At 42.0% G+C, this 15,881-nt stretch overlaps 1 protein-coding gene across 3 annotated transcripts in view; it reads right to left on the bottom strand.

The window, feature by feature from the left end:
- The window catches only part of COL12A1 (collagen type XII alpha 1 chain), a 117,399-nt gene that overhangs the window by 43,365 nt on the left and 58,153 nt on the right, over nt 1-15,881 (bottom strand). For all 3 annotated transcript variants that reach the window (XM_043439013.1, XM_043439011.1, XM_043439012.1), the window contains 12 exons: nt 15,640-15,769; nt 13,020-13,159; nt 12,676-12,808; nt 12,544-12,570; nt 12,058-12,200; nt 9,388-9,517; nt 8,312-8,451; nt 7,763-7,892; nt 6,182-6,324; nt 4,443-4,572; nt 3,995-4,137; nt 1,941-2,070 (listed from right to left, as the gene is read on the bottom strand). In XM_043439013.1, coding sequence (XP_043294948.1) covers nt 1,941-2,070; nt 3,995-4,137; nt 4,443-4,572; nt 6,182-6,324; nt 7,763-7,892; nt 8,312-8,451; nt 9,388-9,517; nt 12,058-12,200; nt 12,544-12,570; nt 12,676-12,808; nt 13,020-13,159; nt 15,640-15,769 — 1,519 coding nt within the window. The remainder of the gene's footprint in view (nt 1-1,940; nt 2,071-3,994; nt 4,138-4,442; nt 4,573-6,181; nt 6,325-7,762; nt 7,893-8,311; nt 8,452-9,387; nt 9,518-12,057; nt 12,201-12,543; nt 12,571-12,675; nt 12,809-13,019; nt 13,160-15,639; nt 15,770-15,881) is intronic.

Raw genomic sequence — 15,881 nt, forward strand, 5'->3', positions numbered from 1 at the left:
AGGAACTGGTGATTTCCGAACCAGTATGTTATATGATGCAGAATCATAGAGACTAAAATACATCTCATACCAGTTTTTGAATGTTATAGATCAAAGATTCTTAGACCAAAAAAAGCAATTTTGAGACTATCTAGCCCAACCATCTTATCACAAAAATAAACTATGGTTTGTCCAAGACTACACAGCTAGCTAATGACTAAAACAAGGTTCTTGCCCAGCACCGTTATAACCTCTACCAACAAGACCTAGAGAAAATCCTCAGGCTTCCAGAGCTCAAGCTAACTCCACTCCCAATAAGAGCAATGTTGTGAAACAGCATGATAGTCAGCCACTGAGTTATTATTCATAGCATTACACACATAAGGACTTCAACTTAAAAAAACTGTTTTAGTAACAGAAACCAGAAGTGGCTTTGGCCCTTCCTAGAAAACTCATGATCTAGATTTTTCATGTTCTGTGATTAAGCACAACATTCTGAAATATGGCATTTCCTCCAGAAAAGTATCTAAATATATTCTGAAACCTCAGGCAGGAGTGAAAATTGGAAATTGTTCAATTAAAATTATCTTGAGTCGCTAAACAGAGTCTCTGTTGACTCAGTTCTGTAGGCAACAAGTGTCGAGAAATACAAATTCCTGGCCTCCAGAGACTGAGCTGAAACACTGGTCCTGCTTTTCTCTCGGGAGCTTTCAAATGTTTCCTCTCCCAAATCCTGTAATGTTGTCAAGATCGGTTAAGCAGAGAAAGAGTCTGGGCAATTAAGTGAGGCAAGGACCCTGAAATCATGTTACTTAAGGGGATTTTTGCTGAATGAAGTGGAAAAAAAGTTTTAGCAATGTCGCCCAGTTAACAGAACCCAGCATACTGACAGCCAGCCTGCCTCCAAGCTCAGCTAGAGACTCTCAGCATTGGCTACGCACTACAACTTCAGCAGGTCCAGGCCACATCTAGACCGACTACGCCAGTGTCTCTGTGGGTGGTGCCAAGGAGTAAGCCTTTCTAAGGGTCCTCAGGTGATTCCAGCTACTGAACTAGAGAACTTGTAATCTAAATCATAAGAAACTGCCACCCATGTGGGCTAGAAAAAACACCTGAATCCTGGTAATTCTCTGTAAATGACTTAGGACTATAAAGAAGGCTGAGCGCCGAAGAATTGATGCTTTTGAACTGTGGTGTTGGAGAAGACTCTTGAGAGTTCCTTGGACTGCAAGGAGATCCAACCAATCCATCCTAAAGGAAATCCGTCCTGAATATTCATTGGAAGAACTGATGCTGAAGCTGAAACTCCAATACTTTGGTCACCAGATGCGAAGAACTGACTCATTGAAAAAGACCTTGATGCTGGGAAAGATTGAGGGCAGGAGGAGAAGGGGGTGACAGACGATGAGATGATTGGATGGCATCACTGACTCAATGGACATGAGTTTGAGTAAACTCCGGGAACTGGTGATGGACAGGGAGGCCTGGTGTGCTGCAGTCCATGGGGTCGCAAAGAGTCAGACATGACTGAGCAACTGAACTGAACTGAACAACAGAAAAAAAAATTTTTTTAAAACCTAACTTTGTAAAGGCAGATGACTACTAGTCATCTTGCTTGTTATGACAAATTCAGTGGTGACACGGTGTTTTTTACTGACACTTAATTGATTAACAGCCACAGCCATGACTGACACCAGACAAACTAAAACATTATTCAGTGACTAGCCGGTGGCCTTCCAAAGGATAAAGCTGTCTCAAGCAAAGAAAAATACGCAGGCTTGTGTCTCATTTTCCTTCTTCTAGTGGACCTTTAAAAACTTAAAAACACATTCTGTTGTCATATCATTTTGCCAAAATGCAATGTATGACACAAATGTTGATGCAGTATTAAAACAGTATCTGAGATGCAGCTACTCAAAGCCCACCAAGTTTAAAGATTATGAAAGGTAGAAGACATTTACCAGTTCTTCCATTTCCTATCAAATGGGCACCATCTCCATCTTCATAAACGGGAATAATGGTAATTTTATAGGGGGTATCCGGCTGCAGGGGCTGGAGAATTACGTTGTTTCTTCTTCCTGGGACAGTGGTCTGCAGGGGAAGTTAAATTATGAGGTTATTACCAGCTAGAGGATTTTCAGATCAATATGTATTCCCATAAACAGCAATGTTTTCTCCCTGGTTCCTTCTTGTTGTACAGTGTTCACAGTGGGGCAAACTGTCTTCCCTGCCGCCAAACAGCAAGGGGAATGGTTTTAGAGTCAGGTACATCTCAGCTCAAATCCTACATCAGCCACATCCCTGTCCTGTGGCTCAGCCTCTCAGAAGGAAGGAAGCCTTGAGAAAGAAAGGCAGCATCTCGCACACACGTGACCATGCATCGCTGCGCCCCTGTCCCTTCTCACCCACCCCTCTGTGTCAGTTTAATGGTGCTCCCTCCACACACGTGCACCCGGGGCCCCCCACGGGCCAGGCGTGACACCCGCCACGGGAGCACACCAGGGAGCAAAAGGAGACTCAGGTTCTGTCCTCAAGAGGATCAGTTTGGCTGATATGAGCTAGGTGAAAAAGAGGAAATGGAAGATGCATTCAACTGCCCCCATGAAGAGGAAATGAAGACAGAGCTCTCAATCTCCCTTCCAACCCTATGCTCTGCTTCTACAAACAACAGGGATCACTTAAACCAGTGAATTCCAACATGGTGTCCCCTAAATCCAAACGGTGAAGTGGGGGGAAATTACATTTTTAGTGTCTTCAGAAAAAGACAGGAAATTGCATATTTGTCCGTGGTAAAGCTGAATAAACACTAAAGCATGAGCCTCTCTGCTTTAGCAAACTAAGTGTGGTAATACTGCTTATCTCATCTTGAGCAGAAACTGAAAGACAGTTATGTGACTTTCTGATTAATAAAAATAGGGGCTTGAATTCGAGTTTAATATTTCAAGTTCAAGTAGATAAAAAATGATACAACATGGGGATCATGAAGGAAGAACTATCAAAGACGATTGCTGTTTTTCAGTCGTTAAGCCATGTCCAACTCTTTGCTACCCCATGGACTGGAGCATGCCAGGCTTCCCTGTCCTTCACCATCTCCCGCAGTTTGCTCAAACTCATGTCCATTGAGTCAAAGAAGATACATGTGACAAAATGGCTACAAAGCACAGACTTCACTGCCTTACAATCAACATTCTGTGTCATATTCTACTAACCTATCACATCAATTAACCATTAAACTTTAAAGAAAGTAGTGAGTTCGTCCCTCTGTAATGGATGGATATACACACTGAGAACTAGGAAGAAGCTTGAAGAAACTTGAATGGGGTTCTAGAGTGACAAAATACGACACTCAAAAAAGTTTAAGACTAAAATGAGAGTATGTATACTCAAAAACTAAAGTGTACCCAAAAATGTTCAATTCAGAGAAAAGACCGCTTGATTAGCCTGCTGACTCAGCGAGAAAGACCCTGCCTGCCAGTGTAGGAAATGCATTCGGTCCCCGGGTCAGGAAGATCCCCTGGAGAAGGAAATGGCAACCCACTCCAGTATTCTTGCCTGGAGAATCCCAAGGACAGAGGAGTCTGGTGGGCTACAGTCCATGGGGTTGTAAAGAGTCACACATGACTTAGCGACTAAACAGCAACGATTGAAGGGAGATATTGTGGAGAAATTATATTTAAAGCAAGGTTAAGATTTAAAGAGTCACATTACCTGAATATTTGGAAAATTCATGATAGAATAAAAATATACGCATTAGAGAAGACAAATCTTTCAACCTGTCTTTAGAAAAGAAATGAGCCCAAAGACACTGATAGGCTGTGGTGGGGGAGGCCATGCTAGGCACAGGCAGCTGCTCTAATATCACGTCAGAGAAAGTCATACAAAATGTGACCGTCTCACAAGAGACAAGAATGCAACTGTGATCACAGAACTTCCTAAAGAGGAAAGCTGAAGTTCACCCTTCAACAGGTAAGAGACTACAAAATAAAATGCTCAGGGGAATGAGAATCAGACTCACATATTCATCAATCGGGTCACCAACAGTGGGAGAATAAATGATCCTGTATTGTTGAACCGGCCCATCAGCGTGATCCCAGGCTACCGAGAGGCTGTTGGTGGTCTCCCCAAAGACTCTGAGGTTTCTTGGTCCACTTCGTGGTACTAAATAAATAAATGCAACAGTTAGTTTCCAGTCTGTCATCATGGTGAACGTGGTGGAGGGTGGGTGTGAAAGAAATGTCCCCAGGGCAGGTACCTCACCACTCTCTGAGTTGCTTACTCCCTTGTGATGGAATAGACATCTATGGTTCTCATGTGAAACCAGAAACAGTAGAAAATGCTATATTCAGAGCTATCCATGCTTCACTTAGGCAGCTCCCAGCACCCCTCACTCACCACCCACACCCCCCCAGGCCTCCCAGCCTGAGTCACAAGAGGACCCAGTGGAGAAAGGATTTGCGCCTCACATGTGCGGCCCTGGCCAGGGCTGGGATTCCCTTCCGCATCCGAGTAGAGCGCCACGATGTTCAGAGAATAGGGCGTGTCCGGAATCAGCTGCTCCAAGTGCACCGTGTGGGTATTTCCTGGCACCACAATCTGGAGGGGAGAACATGCCAGATTCTCTGAAGACAGAGCTCTGATGACAACCCAAACACTTACCAAGTCTTTCATTAGTCAGCACAATAACGTTTACAACGAAAGTGGAGCCCAATACAGCAGAAACCGACTTCTGTGCTACCTCGTGCGATATGCCCAAGCCATAGCATTCGATGCAATTGAGCCTCAGAAATTTCCTCTCCAAAAAAAGTTAGTTCACACAGGACCCTTACTAACTTCAATTATCTCCTATTTATGTTCATGGTAAAAGATTCTCAAATACAACATCCAGGGCTTGTGACAGTTAACCAAAAGTGTCCCGAATGTTAGGTACACATAAGAGAAGCAACACACACACACACACACACACACACACACACACTGGCGGGGCAGAGGTTTTCTATTAAAATAGCAACTCCATTCAATGGGTAAGGGCAAAGTTGTCTGAATATACACCACACACACAGGGACATGCAAATCAATATTCTTACAGAACACAGCCATTGCTCATTTGTTTAATCTTTGTTCAACATCATTGTTTATTTTGTAAAGACTTATAAATTAAATTAGTTTATAAGTTTACTTTCCCATAGGTATGCGTGCATGCTCAGTTATGTCTGACTCTTTGCTACCCCGTGGACTACAGCCCACCTGGCTCCTCTGCCCATGGAATTTTCCAGGCAAGAATATTGGAGTGGGTTTCTCTTTCCCACTCCAGAGGATTTTCCTGACCCAGGGATCAAACCCACATCTCAGTGTCTCCTGCATTGGCAGGTGGTTTCTTTACCAACTGCACCACCTGGGAAGCCCATATTTGTAGTCAAATTAGTAATTTCTGATCTCTACTAATATACTTTAAAAAAAAAAAAGCACAGTACTATGAATTGAAGATAGATTGGGCAATCTGTTAAGAGCCAATGGAGACAAACTTTAACAAAGTATTTTCTTAACAAAGACATGTGTATGTTATAACAAAAGCCCATATTGGTCAGTCCTGGGTGTTCATTGGAAGGATTGATGCTGAAGCTGAAACTCCAATACTTTGGCCACCTCATGCGAAGAACTGACTCACTGGAAAAGACCTGGGAGGGATTGGGGGCAGGAGGAGAAGGGGACGACAGAGGATGAGATGGCTGGATGGAGTTTGAGTAAACTCCGGGAGTTTGTGATGGACAGGGAGGCCTGGCGTGCTGCGATTCATGGGGTCGCAAAGAGTCGGACATGACTGAGCGACTGAACTGAACTGAGCAATGATTTGCATTAACTACTGGGGCTTTTAACTTATATAGCTAATTCTCATTTTTAAAATAAAATTCATTTTTGCAAAAAAAAAAAAAAATTCATTTTTGCTAACTAACCCTATAGGTAATACTTAAATTCATCAAAAGCAATCATTCAAGCATTACATGCAGGCTTGGCTATGGCTTGCATTCTCACAACCAACCAGGACACAAACATGAGACTAAGCTTATCAAGAAAGAAAGTTTCCAGGAGACCCAGTGCCACACCAACTGACTTATTGTCCGGGGCCAGCAACTACTAACAGCTGGAGATACGGTGAAATCCGCAGCATTCTTTGGCCAAGTTCTAAGGCAACAGCATGACTTACAGATTCGGAGGGTCTTGTACCATCCTGAGGCGAATACACGATGCGATACTGCTGAACTGGGCCAGGTGCCGAGTCCCAACGAACGTCCAGGTTGTTTGGTGTCGGATTGTACACTTGGACATTTCTCGCCAGCCCTCTCACCACTGAGGAAAGAAAAGCCAACACATATTTCTTATGTTTGTTTATCTATGTGGAGTTTTTGTTATCACTTCTCCAGAACTTCCACTCTCCAATAGGATAAAATGTTGTCCTCCTTAAACGTCTAATTATCCACACACAAAAGCAGGTTAAAAATTTTCAAATCCAAATGTAGTCCAAGTTAGCCAACTATGTCTTTGGTCTATAAGGAAGCAAAGTTGTTGCCAATAAAAACAAGCAAGTAAAAGCAATAGTACTGGGTTGGCCATAAAACGGGCTTCCCAGGTAGCTCAGTGGTAAAGAATCCACCTGCCGATGCAGGAGACGCAAGAGACGTGGGTTCAATCCCTGGGTGGGGAAGATCCCCTGGAGAAGGAATGGCAAAACACTCCAGTATTCTTGCCTGGAAAATTCCATGTGCAGAGAAGCCTGGTGGGCTACAGTCCATGGTGTCACAAAGAATAGTATACGACCAAGTGACTGAGCACTCCTGGCCATAAAAGAACAGACAAGGAACAAGAAACTGAAAAGAAGCCTCAGCTTTCCAACACAGGTACTGGAGACAGAGAGGATTTTATAGCTCTGCCTTCTAAGGGAAACCTGGCAACACGGGTGAAGCCATCTAATTCCAAATAGCTATCTTCACCCATTCATTTCTTCTCATTCAGCAAATCGATACTGAATGTCTTCTGTGATTAAAATAAAAGGCAAAAGGAAGGAGAAAAGATACAGTCAGTTCTCAGTTAACTGTCTCAACCAGGTCTTAGAAAAACATTCAAGTTAAATCCATGTATTAACCCCAAACTCTAGTTTAGCCAATATCATCATCTTTCCAGACCACTAATCTTTTGCCAAAAGAAGTCATCCGAACTTGCTCTCTTTTAGCCATCAGCAAGTGTATTTTTAAAGCCAAAGAAATATTTATAGGTATGCCCCAAAGCCTTTAAGCAATACTACAAAGAATTGTAAAACCACTATAAACTGGTTTCTCAGGATGTTAATGGCAAATGAAAGCACTCAGCTTTTCAACGCCAAAAAGCACTTCATCAGCAAACCAGAGAAATGTGCGATTAAGTAAATGTGACGAACAGATTTCAAAAATTGACACCGTGAGAGCCAGTTACAAAATACTGCTCCAAGTAAATTCATAAAGCACAAAGCAAAGTTCATGAATTTTTGCCAGTGAAACAGAATACGGACCATTATATACACATGTATAAATTCTGAAATTACCATTTCAGAAGAAGAATGCCATTATAACTTTTCTGTTTTATACACTAAAATATTAACAGTTGGTGGCATTTGAATGATAAACTATGAGTAACTTTTACATTTTTATTCTATCATGAATTTTCCAAATATTCTTTAATGTGCCTATATGGCCTTTACATTGAGAAGCAAAGTGTATCATGAAAGAGCTACATTTTCTGCCTTCTTACTTACAGGTCCTTCCAGTATCTGATGTGCGTCCTCCATCACCTTCAGAATAAACAGGCACCACTGTAACGGTGTATTGGGTATCCGGCTGCAGATTCCTAAGAATGGCATAATTGGTATTCCCAGGGATTGGTACCTAAAGATTTTAATAAAATGTAAAGTTCTTGATTTGAAAAACTTGCAAAGGAAATAATGCTTCGAATGACACAATACTCAATATAATCACTCAAGACCAAGTCAAGAAGCAAGTTCTGTAATACTGGGACAGAATGATGTGCCCCCAGACGAACTATTTGAGAAGACTTCTTACACTAATCCTAGACTCTCTCCTAGAACTCCCTGGAATTATCACTTCCCTCAGCTCCAATCCTCTGTCCCCAAAACTCCCCAATCACCCAGGCACTGAGGCACCAACCTACTAGCCTCCGTCAAGTTCTACTAAACGAATATGAACTTCTTAGGCTCTAAGGTAAATGTTTAACTCTTTAGCTCTGCTTTGCACCATTTGGCTGCAGTTGAAACAAACACACATTCTTCCCTACAGGAAATAATTACCAGTTCCTCCGGCCCCCCTGCTGTGGGTGCGTAGAAGAGCTTGTACTGGCGAGGATTGCCCTCGGCATGGTCCCAGCGAACGTTCAAACTGCCGGTGGAAGGGTCGTACACTCTGAGGTTCCTCACGGTATTCAAAGGTTCTGAAATGCACACACAGTCACGATGTGATGCGAACAACCCAGCACACACACAACCCAGGTTCCCTGATGTCTCCCAGGAACCCTAACACAGCAGGTCCCCTGTAGTAGGCACCCTACAAATATTCGTCAAAGTAGTGAATAAATGAAAGAATGTCTGTGATCGTCTGATGTATGTCTCTCATCTCTCCAGAGATATTTTGGCTCCAAAGCAGTTTTTATTTGCTTTATCCTAGAAAATAATACCGACCCAATGGACATGAGTTTGAACAAGCTCTGGGAGTTGGTGATAGACAGGGAGGCCTGGCGTGCTGCAGTCCATGGGGTCACAAAGAGTCGGACATGACTGAGCGACTGAACTGAACTGAACTGAGAGAGTGATTACAAACGTCTTTTTTCCCTGAACAGAGACAGAGAATTGCAAGGATATTAAAAACAATTGAGACCATTTTCAACATGCATTTTAAAAGATTAGCAAAGCTCTGTGTCACCCCAGCGTTTCCAGAGAAAGATATGATTCCATTTCCATGAAGGTTATTTAAAAAGCCACAGGACTGGGCTTCTCTGGTGGCCCAATGGTATCGAATCCACCTGCCAATGCAGGAGACATGGGTTCGATCCCTGATCTGGGAAGATCCTACATGCCATGGAGAAACTCAGCACACACATCACAACTACTGAGCCTGTGCTCCAGACCCTGGAAGCTGCAACTACTGAACCCCACGAGCCCTAGAACCCCACTGAACCCCATGAACCCTGGTGCTTGGCAACAAGAGAAGCCACCTCAATGAGTAGCCTGAGCATTGCAAATAGAGAGCAGCCCCCGCTCACCAAACCTAGAGAAAAGCCCAAGCGGCATCAAAGACCCAGAAAAGCCAAAAGTAAATAAATGAATTAATTTTTTTGTTTTTAAAGCCAGAGGATGCTGGGTTCACTTACTGGTCTTGCCTCTTCCTGTCATGCGACCACCTTCGCCATCCGGATACAGGGAGGACACGGTGATGGTGTAAGGAGTGTCAGGCTTCAGCTTCTGCAAGAGCACACTGTTCTGCCGTCCTCCTATCGTGGTCTTGAGCGAAACAAGGATAAGTGTCAGCCTTGTCTCTCCATCTCACTAACCTGTTACAAAAAAGCTCTTTCTACAGAGTAGTTATAGAGAGACCTTTGCCAAGATCTGGAAACATGTCCCACAGTGAAAGTTGGAAATATATCTTAGGTATAATTTTAAATGTAAAAGATGTACCTTCAATCATAAAAAGGATTCTAAGCCTTAAACCTGGTGACCTTAAAAAGATATTTCAAAGTGCTAGCTGCTAGCACTGTGAAATTTCATCCAAAACACGTTTCACAGATCTCTTCCCCCAAAAAAAGGCATTGATCATAAGTGAGCTGCAAAGGAACTTCAAGAAAGCAAAGAACTGCACAATAGTGGAGGCGCCACACCATTCAGTGTTATTCTTACCTTTTTTACAGATGTTTCTTATTTGCTTTAGAAACACATTAAAATGATTCAGCAAAAGATCTAAAGCTTTTGGTTTTCCCCTCAAAAACTACCCCTCTCACAGCATGAGCTGTGTAAACTACGAGTCGGGACCCTCTGCCAGGCCACACCCCAGGACTCCAGCCTTGCAGTATGAAGCTTTCTCAACATCCTCTGATTACAGAGTCACTGCTTAAGGCCATCTCGTTATCTTGTTGAAAGGAAATCTGTATTATTTGTTAACAGTCTACCGAATTCAGATGCTTATGCCAGACTCATTAAAATCGCATGAAAACGGCATGCTGCCCACCATGAGTGCACATGCCATGGTCGGTCCAGATGTTCCCCGCTTAGCACCCATCCACTCAAGTGGTCTGAGTTTCAGGGAAAACTTCAGTGCGTCACTGCACTCCTCCTCAACAGGGGCAAACTCAACCACTACTGCTTAGTCGCTCAGTCGTGTCCGACTCTCTGCGACCCAATGGACTGCAGCCCGCCAGGCTCCCCTGTCCATGGGGATTCTCCAGGCAAGAATGTTGGCGTGGGCCACGATGCTCTCCTCCAGGGGATCTTCCCAACCCGCAGATGGAACTCAGGTCTCCTGCATTACAGGCGGATTCTTTACTGCCTGAGCTACCAGGGAAGCCCACAGTGGTTAATTTTAACAAATTTTAGTATCTGAGATTATGAGAGCAAGCTATCAACGTATGTGATACTTAACAAATCTGAAAGCATCCACTTAGTAGAACTAGCCCCATGAGGAAACAGAAGAGTGTGCCTACTTCTTACATCCAATTCTCCCAAATAATGCTAGCATTAGTAAGCCATTACTGATTACTTTGATTATTTTACGGGCCAGCATTAAAAGTCAAATACTCCTAAGAATAACAGACTCTAAGGGACTGTCAGCTAATACTTTACAGAGGATAAGTTTAGGACACTCCTTCTACTTACAACAAACAGCTGAAGGATAGGAAAAAGAGACTTGAGGCAGCAGCTAGATGGTCAGTATCAACAAGAACAGAAATGCTAAGGACAAATTTTACCTAAATCTGGAACAGCACAGGTGAAAGTTCTGTTTCTGCCATTACAATATCAGTCCCTTAAATGTCTTATTCTATATAAAAGCCACTTGATGACACTTGGTATTTAGTTTATTATGATGAATTCTAAGAAATTTTTAATCCAAATGTATCACACTCCCAAACTCTGGTTCTACGGAAACCTCAACAGAGCGGTTCACAAGCGGCACTAGTTCAGCTCAATCCCATTACCGTGCGGGTTCAGAGACCTTTAACCACTGCCAGCGTCTACCCCTCCTAACGCCTCTAAAACGGGAAGAGGTATGAACCATTTGCTGGAGCTCAGAGAGTCGGATGATTAAAAGTTGATAAGTCATCTCTCTCCAAGGCTTTGTGAGGAAAGAATATAGTCCCGCAAAAGTCAACAAAATGCCAGACCTCACCCAAAGAAGTATTTGAAATAAATCAGAAAGCATCACTCTACCTAAATAAAAATCACACTGCTTCCTGACCCAGGGTAATGTGTACAGTTTGGGCCACACCTTTCATAAAACAAAGTTGGAGAAGGTTCAAAGTAAGCAAAGTGAATGGATAAGGGCTCTGTTAAATAAGGGAAGGCTTGGAAGATAAAGGAAATGAAGGGCAAGTTTACAGTCCTACTGTCTTCCTCAGGAACCTCCATTTGGATAAATGCAAACGTGATAAATAGTATAAGTTAGGTTGAACAGGTACCTAGATCAAGAAATATCAGAACTAAGACATACATCATGACATGCAAAAAACAGAAAAATTAGAAAAATGGAAGATTAGCAAACTCTCTCAACACTTGATCAAGTCAGAGATATAAGAAATGAAAATACAAATAGACTCAAAAATCTAGATATCTTCATGGATAACCCAGCCCTAATAGTTTTTAAGAAAACATGAATGCACTGAGGCATAAGCCTGATGCTATGAGACTCCATTAGGGATAAAGCCAAATAATTCCAACTAATACAGTAAATTTCATAACTCTCAAAACAGTAAGTCTGACTAACTAAACACTGGGAGTGAGAGCTTGAGGAGAAAAAGAATGTAACCAAGTATGTTTTTTCCCAAACAGATTACCGTTTGTTCATTGCCTTCCCCTGTTGAAGGCTGGTAGGTGATTCTGTATTTCTGCACACGACCACTTGCAGGATCCCACTTAACAGTCAAGCTGTTAGATGTTGCATTGTACACCTGAAGGTTTCGTGGGCCACTCTTTGGAGCTGAGGAAAGATTGTTGAGAAATAGAGTAAACAAACTGAAGAATGCCTCCCCAACAAATATGCACCATCCCCAAGGAAATGAACAGAGTTGTGTACTTCTAGACTCAGAACTAAATCTGACCCCATAACAAATGATGGTCATTGAGTCTCAAAGGACTCCTTAACAGATAGTAGCAAAGAGCAAAATTCTTCCAGAGAGACCTGTTTAAAACAGGTCCCAATCAACACCTTACAATTTATTGTAAAAGCAGAAGGCCTATTTGCAATGGATTTTGTGGTATTTTTCATTCATTCATTTGTTCATTCTTTGGTCACTCATACAATCAGCAAATTAAATTCTTACCTTGTGTTGTTAAGGGTATCAAACGCTCTAAAAAAAAAAAAAAAGAAGAAGGTGGCAAAATATTACTAATTCAGCCATAGTTCTATTCTGTTAATTAAAAAAAAAATGTCCTACTGAAAGTTAAACACCTACGTGTACGCTCACTGCCAATCAGGTCATCGCTTTCTGACTCATCAGGATAAATGGCGGTGACAGAAACTTCATAGAGAGTGTTGGGGTTCAGGTTTTGAAACACCAGAGTATTCTCATCTCCATTTAGGATGGTCTTCAGGAAAGAGGGGGGAAAAAAAAGCCCAGACAAGATTAAGTCACTGTGTGCACACACACTCCACAGCAGCTGGTTGACATCATTTAGCCAGATGTTCTTCCTGCTTTGAGGCATGCCATGAGCTCAAATGTAACTAGTAGGAAATGATGCTTTTCAGGCAACAAAGGTCATATATTAAAAAAAAAAAAAAAGAGAGAGTTAACACTACCTCCATCTTATCTGCACTTCCTGAAGGCGCCCAGGTGATTCTATAGAGAGACACATCAGAAGCTCCATGATCCCAAGTCCCTCTGAAACTCTCTGGTGTTACTTCAGTAATCTGTAGGTTTGTTGGGGCTGGCACGGTGTCTGTCATGAGAGAAGGCAGGACTATATGTTTGGATGTGATCTATAAACTCAGTATAATAAAACTGCCTTGTTTTATTTTAACGGACATGAGGAAACCGGCTGACAACATGAAAACCAAGTATCTTACAAATTCAGTTCATTTGAAAGTACATATGGGAGAGAGCCCTGAGAACTGCAAGTATTTTATGGATATAACAGACTACTTAAGTCTATTAAAATGGTGTTTTTTTCTTAAAAAGTAACATTTAGTCATACTATTCTAACACAGTGGTTCTTCATCGTTTTGCCCTTCACACTTTTTGAGAATCTAAGGAAAACCCTGGACTCTTTTCCACAGCAACACAGAAGCCAAACTTTAGCCTGGAGTATCAGAGAGTGCATGAACCTCCATGGTCCATGAAATCTTATGATCTAAGTAACCCACAGATAAGCTTTTCCTACAGATTACTAACCTGACACACAGCGTGAAGCTGACTGTATCAGCTCTATTCAGAGACAGGAACAGCCCTGCAGTTCCTGCTGACGATGGCTGAAATCCCTCACCCTTCTACTGACCAGGCAACCCAGCGAGCTTGCAGCGCAAGCAATTTGGAACGTCTGCCACCCATTCTGAGCTTTCATTGTCAATTATTCTTCTATCTCCTGGTAACCAAAGCCAACTACACACAAGCCAGAGCTATCAAAAATTTGTTTCTAATAATGACAATGAAAAGGCCCATTGAGACAAAGAGACTGGTCCCACTTTGACAAGCATGACTGCAGAACCAACCAACCATGAAGGATGCACTTTGGATGTGTCTAAAAGTTCCTAGGAAATCTTAAGGATTAAAAACAAGCATTAATTTAGTCTGCTAAATTACCTGCTTTCACTAGTTTCTTCCTGAACTTTCCCTTCCCTTTACTATTCCTGTTATATTTATGCCAGTGTGCACCTACAGGCAAATTTTCATCTCCAGCCACTACCCTTCCCAGGTAAGAACTGATGCCAAGAAGGCAACTGAAGCTGCTAAGAGATTTCACATGGTAAGAAAACAGCAGAGGTAGAGACTGTCTGAAGTTACATAGGAGGCTGTGATATTTGACAAGAGGTGTTGATCATGTACAGAGAGCAGGGCACTGAAGAAGTTTCTGATCCTCTGGTCATAAAGATGCTGGAAAAGTTTTAGACCATAGCACTTATCCCACCACTAGCTTCCTGGGCAAGGCTGGGCAAGTTGTTTGAATTCTCTAGACCTGTGTTGTCCACCATGGGAGACAACAGTCACATGTAGCTATCGAGTACTTGAAATGTGGCATCTGAGTTGAGATGCACTGAAAGCATAAATTAAGACACGTGTGTGCATGTACGCTCAGTTACTCAGTCGTATCCTACTCTGCAGTTCCATGGGCGGTAGCCCACCAGGCTTCTCTATCCACGGGATTCTCCAGGCACAAATGTTAGAGTGGGTTGCCATTTCCTCCTCCAGGGGATTTTCCTGACCCAGGGATCAAACCCACGTCTCCTGCATCTCCTGCATTGCAGGCAGATTCTTTACCACTGAGCCAGTAGGGAAGCCCCAAATTAAGACACACCAGATTAAAAAAAAAAATTATTATCAAAAAAATGTGAAATATCTCACTAATAATTATTATACTGGTAAATTTTGAAATGCTAATATTTTGGATACACTGGGTTAAATGCAACACATTATTGTAGTTAATTTCATTTTTCTCCTTACCTTTTCTAATGTGGCTATTAGAAAATTTTGAATTACCTATGTAATTCAATATATTATATTATTGAATATATTATATATTATATTTCTTGGGAATTCTGCTGGCTCTAGACTTCAATATCTTAAACACAATTTATCTAGAAAATGGTGTGGTAAGCACTGAGCCAGAAACTGGAGGTTCAAAGTTGAGCAAAATACATGTCTCAGACTTCATTAGGAGGGAGCCAGAGGGAAGCGGTATAGACAGGAAAAGACCGACAGGCAATAATAATTGAGTTAAATACTGTGGAAGTAGCATGCTTTCTCTCCATCCCCCTACACAAACACACACACACCAGTTAAGTATCTGGAAAATGAATTAGTTAGTGACAGTGGCTGGTAGAATAATAGGAGAGAAATTATCACAAAAGGAATAGACATAAGGATAGAAGATGGGAAGTAACTAAGTGAAAAACAATCTATGATCCCAAACATTATTAAATTCTGGCAAAAATAACATTAAGAAATGCGCAGAGAACTATACTCAATATTTTATAATACCTATAAGGAAAAAGATTCCAGAAAGGAATATACATATATCTAAAGTATATATTACAGAGGTACATATAAATCTGAATCCCTTCGCTGAAACTAACACAACATGATAAATCAACTATACTTCCATTAAAAAAATTTAAAAAAGTTTTAAGAAATGAAATAACCAGTTAGTGACACAAGCATGCGGTGATATTTCCCAATTATCATTAAAGCATGAGCAAAACTCACGGGTGGTTTCTTGTGCAGTCACTGGGGGAGACTCCCCCTCTTCGTATACAGCAGACACGCTGACTGTGTACAGGGTTTGTGAGAAGAGGTCTTTAAGCGGCGTGCTGGCCCGTGACCTGTCCACCTCTACCTACAATAGAGCGGTGGAACTATTTTTACAAAGTCTAGTTTTGACATCTTTCTGTTGTTGGCTGTGTCTCTCAGCACAAGAGCATGAGAACGGCAGTACAAAAAAAAAAACA

Source organism: Cervus canadensis, chromosome 20, assembly GCF_019320065.1.
Source record: "Cervus canadensis isolate Bull #8, Minnesota chromosome 20, ASM1932006v1, whole genome shotgun sequence".
In the NCBI taxonomy this organism is placed as follows: Eukaryota; Metazoa; Chordata; class Mammalia; order Artiodactyla; family Cervidae; genus Cervus; species Cervus canadensis.